At 53.0% G+C, this 8,143-nt stretch overlaps 1 protein-coding gene across 1 annotated transcript; it reads right to left on the bottom strand.

Annotated features, from left to right (window-relative positions):
- Nucleotides 1-671: 671 nt before the first annotated feature.
- ZNF775 (zinc finger protein 775) lies at nt 672-7,909 on the bottom strand. Its single transcript, XM_083579928.1, has 3 exons — nt 7,829-7,909; nt 4,521-4,622; nt 672-4,068 (listed from the first exon to the last, which is right to left on the bottom strand). Exons 2-3 carry the CDS (start codon nt 4,600-4,602, stop codon nt 2,384-2,386), a joined length of 1,767 nt encoding a protein of 588 aa, XP_083436054.1. The 5' UTR covers nt 4,603-4,622; nt 7,829-7,909; the 3' UTR covers nt 672-2,383.
- Between the last annotated feature and the right edge of the window lie 234 nt (nt 7,910-8,143).

The raw sequence follows: 8,143 nt of genomic DNA, 5'->3' as shown, positions 1-8,143 counted from the left end.
GACAAGGGATCATAGATGAGATGGAAGACCTCTGGGAAGGTGTTATTTTATTTATTATTATTATTATTATTATTATTATTATTATTATTTACTTATATCCCGCCCATCTGGCTGGGTTTCCCCAGCCACTCTGGGCTGCTCCCAACAGAATAATAATAATAATAATAATAATAATAATAATAATAATAATAATAAAGCGATAAATCATCAAACATTAAAAACTTCCCTAAACAGGGCTGCCTTCAGATGTTTTTTAAAATGTGCTGCACTTTCCCTGCTCCCCAAAGCAAGAGTGGGGAGACTTGGGCCCTCCAGTCGCCGCTGAACTACAACTGCCATCAGCCTCGGCAAGCATAGGGGCAGAATCATAGAACTGCAGTTGGAAGGGACCCCCAAGGAGCATCTAGTCCAACCCTCTGCAAAGTCTAACCTCGCTGCTAAATTATGATGGGAGGTGTAATCTGGCACACCCGCGACTAACGGAGAAACAAGATCACCTCCGTCCTATGCTCAGGTTGTATATATGTGTAAATAAAACCATATACCCTGAAGACATCGCCGTCTCCGCTGACCTTCCAAGGAAACTGGACCTTGGGCCTGGAACCCCGGGGGTCTCTCAGCTCTCAGAGATCGGGGGGGGGGGCATGTAAAAGCAGCAAGAGAAACAGTGGCACATTTCACAGATGTTTTAATGGAATCTCCACCCCACTAAGAAAAGGCCGTGCTCTCAAGTGACCGATGGTCTCCCTGCGGTAAATGCACTTGAGGCACTGATTCACACGTGACAGAATGAAGGGGTTATGTCTGAATGAGCAGGCGTGGATCTGCCCTTTGGAAGAACGTCAGCCCTCTCCGTGGGTCTGAAACGAGCAGGTTGTTAAGATTTCTTTCCAATCATTAGAAATTTAACGCTCGATGGGCACCGGAAACTCTGCTCTAAGGTTCGGAAGAAACCTTGCTTCCTTCCGGAAGGGGTCTCCGTGGGGTCGGCGATGAGAGGAGCCGGGCAAAGTTTGGAGTCTGTTAGAAACTAGGAGCGCCAGGTCATGAGCCAACTCCAAACTTTTGCTGGATGCGGAAAGGATGCAAGAGGCAAGTTTTAAAAAGGAACTTTTAACAGCCTTCCCGTCTTTTCCCGCTTGGTTCCCTACTAAATGCTTTGGACTACAACTCCCATCATGCTGTGCTGGCTGGGGGCTGATGGGAGTTGTAGTCCAAAATACCTCGGAGGGCACCAGGTTGCTGAAGGCTGTGCTACACTGGAGGTAGCCCAACCATAATGGATCACAACACATTCAACAACCACCTTGTTTTCACAGTGGCAGAAAAACAGAAAAGAAGAGGTTACCCAGCCCCTGGTGAACTATATTTGACATGGTTGGTCACACGTGGTGCCCTGATTGGTCACATGCAGTGCCCTGGTGCCTGGCCTGAGGTGGCTGTCCCCTCCATACTTCAGGTAAGTTCAGGGATATGCGGACAAGCTCACCAGGAAATAAGTTCACACCTCACACATCAGCCAGGAAACTTCTTTTGACCTGTTCTGACCACCCAGCAAAGGACACTGAGCAATACCATATCCATTCTGCATCAGGCACACAGGGTAACCCCTGGGGTCCCATCCGGTCCCAACACCAGGAAGGCTCTGCCCATCCTCATACAACGCTTCTCCTTTGCGCCAACCACGAATGGCCACCCTCCAGATGTGTGGGAGTACAACTCCCATTAACTGGCACAGCTCAACACACCTGGAAGCTGATGGGAGTTGTAGTCCAAATCTTTCGGACGACGCCCAGGCTGCTTAATGTTGTGACTACTATTTGGGACCCCTTATGCAAAGGACACGCTCTTGACCTAAGTCTGGGGTGGGGAAACTTGCAAAAAAGCAGCAGCTCAGTCCATGTTGTTGCCCTTTACCCAGACTTGGTATCCCAACACAGCATGGGTAGGCAAACTAAGGTCCAGGGGCCGGATCTGGCCCAATCGCCTTCTCAAGCTGGCCCACGGATGGTCCGGGAATCAGTTTGTTTTTACATTAATAGAACGTGTCCTTTTATTTAAAATGCATCTCTAGGTTATTTGTGGGGCATAGGAATTTGTTCATTCCCCCCCCCCCAAATATAGTCCGGCCCCCCACAAAGTCTGAGGGACGGTGGACCGGCCCCCTGCTGATAAAGTTTGCTGACCCCTGTGGTGCAGCACTGGTGCAGCAGATCCCGCAGCAAGATCCCACTCTTGCAAAGCACAAATGCAAAGGAGAAGATTACTGTTGAGCAGAACAGACGGACGGACGGACAGACGGGACACACACACACACACACACACTTTGTCCTGGCCTGCAAGAAAGGCAAGTTTTGGCAACGATCCCCCGAGCCGGCGGTCCCTATCGTGCCTCCACCGTCAGAGTGGGGGCCGGCCCTTGTGGGGTGCCCTTCCTGTGCACCCGCTGATGCTTGGCAAGGTGGTGCTTTTGGACGAAGCGCTTCCCGCACTCGGCGCAGGGGTAGGGCTTCTCCCCCGTGTGGTAGCGCTGGTGCCGGACCAGGTTGGGCTTCTGGCTGAAGCGCTTCCCGCACTCGCCGCACTGGTAGGGCCTCTCGCCGGTGTGGATCCGGCGGTGGATGGTGAGAGCCGACCACGACACAAAGCCTTTCCCGCACTCGTTGCAGATGTACTGCTTCTGTTCCGGGGCGGAGGGCTTGGGCAGCTCGGGCTTCCAGAAGACCCCCTTCTTCGTCTGCGAGAGAGCCAGCGGCCGAGTCCCCGGCTCCACGATCAGAACCGGCTGCCCGTCGTCGCCCTGCGGCCCAGAGACCTCAACGGGCCGGAAAAGATCCTGCCCGCCGGCCATCAGCGATTCCACCACCGCCTCCAAGCTCTCCGGGTGTCCCAGAGCGAAGCGCCCGGCGCCCCGCTCCACCAAAGCCTCGGATCCCGCGTGGCCGGCCCTCTGGTGCCCCGTGAGGCTCCCCTTGGTGGGGAAGGTCTGCCCGCAGGCGTGGCACTGGAAACCCTTCTCCGCTGCGTGGGTCCGCTGGTGCTTTAGCAGGTGCTGCTTTTGGGTGAAGCCTTTTCCGCACTCGGCGCAGGCGTGAGGCCTCTCGCCGCTGTGGTAGCGGAGGTGGCGCAGGAGGTTGGGCTTCTGGGTGAAGCTCTTCCCGCACTGGGAGCACGGAAAGGGCTTCTCACCCGTGTGGATGCGCTGGTGGATGCTCAGCGAGGACCACCAGGTGAAGCCTTTGCCGCACTCGCTGCAGATGAACTTCTTCACCCCCCGACGGCGCCCCGCGGGCCGCGCTGGCGCCCAGTTCTGGCCGCCCCACGCCTCCTCCCTCTGCCTTGCCACCGTCTCCCGGTAGGCCTCCTTCAGCTCCTGGAAAACCAGCCGGCGCTGGCGGGCATGGACCCGGCGGTGGAGGCGCAGAACCACCTTGTTGCTGAAGCTCCGCTGGCACTCGGGGCAGGCGCTTGGGCTCGGCCACGCCCGGAAGTGGGTCCACTGGTGCTTGGCGAGGTGCTGTTTCTGGCAGAAGCGACGCTCACACCTGGCGCACTGGAAGGGCCGCTCCCTGGTGTGGTGGCGCAGGTGGCACAACAGGTTGGGCCTCTGGCTGAAGCACCTCCCGCACGCCTGGCACCCGAAGGGCTTCCCCGCGGTGTGGGTATGCTGGTGGGTGTTCAGTGACGACCGCAAGGCAAAGCCTTTCCCACACTCCCCGCAGGTGAAGTCTCCTTCCGCGGCGCCTGTTCTCTGGGTCGCTTTGCCCTCCCCAACTCGGACGGCGCTGCGCAGCTCTTCACCTGCCAAGTCTGCCCTTCCTGCGCCGTTGGTGCACAAGCCCCTGCTTCCTTCGGAGTTGGGGTCGTCTTCTTCCTCCTCCTCCGCTGGGGGCATCTTCTGGTTCCTCGTGGCCAGTCTGTGCCATCGAGGGAAACTCCTTCTCCGGCTGGTGCACTGGAAAATGGCACCTTTCACTGCCCGCTTCCTGTCGCTGGTTCCGTTTGGTTTCTTGGCCTCTTCTTCTGGACAACTTCCCTCTTCCATATATCTGGTCGTGCAGAGGACTTCTGGAAGACAATAGGGAAATAACAGAGCCAGAGGTTGGTGGTTGTCATTTCGAAGGAATAAAAATAAAATAAAAAGGAATAATAAAAAAAGGAATAATTAGAAAAGGGAGGGTCTCATTCCTGCGTACTAGATGGAGCTGGTAGACAGCTGCCCTGGACACATAACTGACCTGCACCTCCATGGACAGCTGTGAGTCCAAAATGACTCCCAGGCTGAGCACCTGGTCCTTCAGGGGCACAGTTGCCCCATTCAGGACCAGGGAGTCCTCCACACCTGCCCGCCCCCTGTCCCCCCAAAACAGCACTTGGGTTTCTAGAGACAGAGGTGTGCCCAGGAGAACCTCCAAGCTATGCACTTGCTCCTTCAGAGGGAGCGTGACCCCAAATAAAATGGGGAACTTGCCCCCCCGCTGGGCATGGCAGCTCCCCACATCTCGGAGGACAACACAAACCTGAGCTGACGTTCTGGGACGCTTCGTTTTCTCCAGAATCTCTCTTACGCAGGAGGCCACCAATCTCTCTCCTTTCCTCCATCCTTCCTGGCTCTGGGAAGCCTGGAAAACACAGGAACAGCCATTAATTTGGGAGGAAGAGGCAGCCCACCGTCTCTTGCGCGGTCGGGAGAAGCAACCGCAGAACATCATGAGCTAAGGAGGATTTCAAGGGAGAGCAGCCAGCCACCGTCCTCCCCCAGGAGGCAGGAGGTCCAGGATGCTGGGCTTTGAAACCCGGAATGGCCAAGTACGATGAGGAAGAGGACGTTAAATATAGGCCTGTTCATTGGATGGACCACGTCAGCTCTCATAGCAAATTCTCCCCCATGAACTTGTCCAATCCTCTTTTAAAGCTATCCTGGCTGGTTGCCATCATTGTGTCCTGTGGCAAGGAGTTCCACAGTTTAACAATGCGGTGCATGAATAAGTGCTTCCATTTCTATGTTCTGAATCTTCCAACATTCAGCTCCACTGTATGTCCACGACTTCTAGTGTTATGAGAGAGGGAGAAAAACTTTTCTCTCTTTTTCAGTTTTTTATTTATACTTTTCAAATTTATACATTTCATTAGTTTTACAATCAATTTGACATTTCAAAAATTGACATCCTTCCCCCTCCCTTTTCTCTCTCCACTTTCTCCTTGCCAGGAGTATACAAACTTCTAGTATGTCGACTCTTCCTCACCTTTCCCCTAAACTCAAACCAAACGCCGCACCCTTTCCTCACCAGAGAGTCGCTCCATCCCCTCGATCTATTCCTTTGCCCTTTCCTGAACACTTTCCCAACTCTATAACATCGTTTTTGAGGCGAGGCAACCAGAACTGTACCCAGTGCTCCCATTGCAGCCACACCACAGATATGTTTAACAGCATTACTATATTGGCAGTTTTAGTTTCAATTCCTTTCATTATGATCCTAATGTTAAAAGGAACAGGAGTCTCTCGATTACCCCAAAGATGGAAAACATTGCCTGATTTCAACAACTCACTAATGGTGCAATAAGATGTGGAAAATTGCATTACATGAAAAACTTAGCTGGTGGTACCCCTATTTTTTTTGAAAGGCAAAACAAAGGTAACCTCTTTTGTCTCTGTTTGGTGGGATTTTATTGAAGGAAGGTAAATGCATTTTCTCTTCCACAAATCTCTCAAGAAATTTGGAATAAGTAACATCAAAATGGATGAATTTCTTTTCTTGGTGTAAGATAGAGCCTTTTCTTCTTGGTGCTCCTTTTGTCTCTAAAGATCACTTTTAAAGTTTCATGTTTTTATGTCAGGTGTGCCCCATCTCTTGTTCTCTCTCATTTCCCATGACGGTATCTTCCACTCACCTGCCCGCATATCATTGCAAATATCCAGGTAACCAGCTTTATAACTTCTTCTTGTGAATGTAACATCCCATGACAGCCCTGGCTTGGTTGTGGTTTGGTTTTCATGTGTTTATCCCATAAAGTTCTATTTTGTTATTTGGGTTATATTGATAAAATGGAATCATTATATATATAAAATCAAAGGTCCAGCAACCACCTCTGGGCCAGGAATCGTAGCTGGAGAGACCCTTTGTGGACCTTAGTGCCCAATGCTGACACAACGACAGCCATATCTGCACCTTCCACCTCTGCAAGTGACCAAGGCAGCAAGATAAACTAAAATAAAATCTGGCCAGCTGTCAAGCACGACAGGTGCACATCCCCCCACCATGGAGAAAGCTCCACCTGTTCGAGTCCTCCTTGTCCTGCAACTGTCCGAAGTCACAGCGCCTCCATCTAGGGAGGGGAAGTGGCAACCCCCATGAGGTACCTCTATAACCACAGGCAAAATATGCATCATATATAATCATATATAATGTTTAACAGACCACTGTATTTTAATACTTTGTTGGAAGCCACCCAGAGTGGCTGGGAAAACCCAGCCAGAAGGGCGGGGTATAAATAATTTTTATTTTTATTATTATTATTATTATTATTATTATAGAGTTGGAAAGGACCCCAAGGGTCAATCTAGTCCAGCGCCCTGCAAGGCAGAAATCTCAGCTAAAGCATCCCTGACAGATGGCCAGCCAACCTCTGCTTAGAAACCTCCACAGGTTCGAGTCCTCCCCTCTGGAGCAGGAGAAAACAAGCTTGCTACATTTTCCAGATGTTGGAAGGTGGCTCTCGTATCTCCTCTCCGTCTCCTCTTCCAAGATAAACATCCTCAGCTCCTTCAAACGTTCCTCTTAAGTCTTGATCATCTTGGTCTCCCTCCTCTGCACACCTCCCAGCTTGTCCAAACCATCCTTAAACTGTGGTACCCAGAAGGAGACACAGGACTTGAAGGCAGAAGAGAGCAGGGATGTGACTTCCCTTAATCTGTACACAAGACATCACTCCCATATAGACTCTTAGCAGCCTGGCTCAAAATCCCCCTGGGGCAGCCACAAGGAGCGAGATTTTTTTCTCCACCACTGCGGAGAAGAAACAAGGGGAAAGAATGGCTTGAGCGGCTGAATTGATGGCTGTCTGAGCAACTAAGGTCCTGGGCCAGAAAAGTTGACAGCGCGAGCAAGAGGACACCTCCACCGTTTTCCAGCTCTAAGGAAAATCTGCTTTGGGCAGGGCCTTTTTAATTTGTGGCAGATACACAGCATCCTGCATGAAGCTCCGGCGCTGCTGCCAGTCAGTGCTGACAATACTGAACTCAGCGGAGGAATGATATGGCTCTGCATAAGGCTGCTTCCTATATTATTACATTAGGTTACATTATATTCTTATTAGGGAAGGTTGGTGGTAGCGGTTGCTTAGCATGCAGAAGGTTCTGAGTTCGAATTCCTGTAGTATGTCCAGGTTTGGGGGGGTGCAGACTCCCCTGCCTGAAATGCTGCGGGTCAGAGGAGGCGGCCCTGAGCTAGGTGGACCCACACGGTCTGACTCTGTAGGCTGCTGCCAGCTGGGCACGACCTCCTCCGCCTCCTGCACAGGCAGGCAGCCCACACTCATCGGTGCCAGCTGAGCCCGGAGAGGAGGATGCCCCCCTTGGATCTGGCAGCTGCTGCGAATCTGCAAATGCCCCAACCAAAGGAAGTCGCCGGAGGACCCGGGAGCCAAAGGCCGAGAGCACCCGCTTGGCTCGGCTGCGCGCCTGGGCATGGCAGGCTCCCTCCCTGCAGCCAGCAGAAGGCTCCGGGGGCTTTCTCCTTGGATTCCCCCCAGCAGATCCCGGGATCCTGCTGGGATCCAGTGGATCTGAAGCGCTGAGCATGCCAACCCCCCCAAAAAATGCTCCTACCTGGTGACTTGGGCTCTGCCAGCCAATCCCCGCCTGCTGCAACCAGCTGGCTCCTCTGTTTGCACTGGCCAAGAGAATGCAATGCCACCTTAAGCAGCTCCGGTGCAATGATTGGCCGCGGCGCCTGCCAATCTCATCCCCGGGGGGGCGGGACCGCGGAGGAAAGGCTTCGCGCAGAAGCGAGAGAAGAGAAAGGACGCCGGCGCGCAGGGAGCACGAAGCGGCGCCTGCCATTGGCTGCGGCGCACAACCGGGCCGGCGCCATTGGAGAAAGGGAGGGCCAATAGGAAGGTGGCTGGTGCAGCTCGCTCCGCC

Source organism: Podarcis filfolensis, assembly GCF_964270895.1.
Source record: "Podarcis filfolensis genome assembly, chromosome: 12".
Classification (NCBI taxonomy): domain Eukaryota; kingdom Metazoa; phylum Chordata; class Lepidosauria; order Squamata; family Lacertidae; genus Podarcis; species Podarcis filfolensis.
This window is presented reverse-complemented; position numbering and strand designations above follow the sequence as displayed.

Coding starts and splice junctions, on each gene's coding strand:
- ZNF775 (XM_083579928.1), bottom strand. CDS start 4,602: ATGGAGGAAAGGAGAGAGATTGGTGGCCTCCTGCGTAAGAGAGATTCT. Junction 4,069..4,520: donor GTCCCAGAACGTCAGCTCAG/GTTTGTGTTGTC, acceptor ATTGTCTTCCAG/AAGTCCTCTGCACGACCAGA.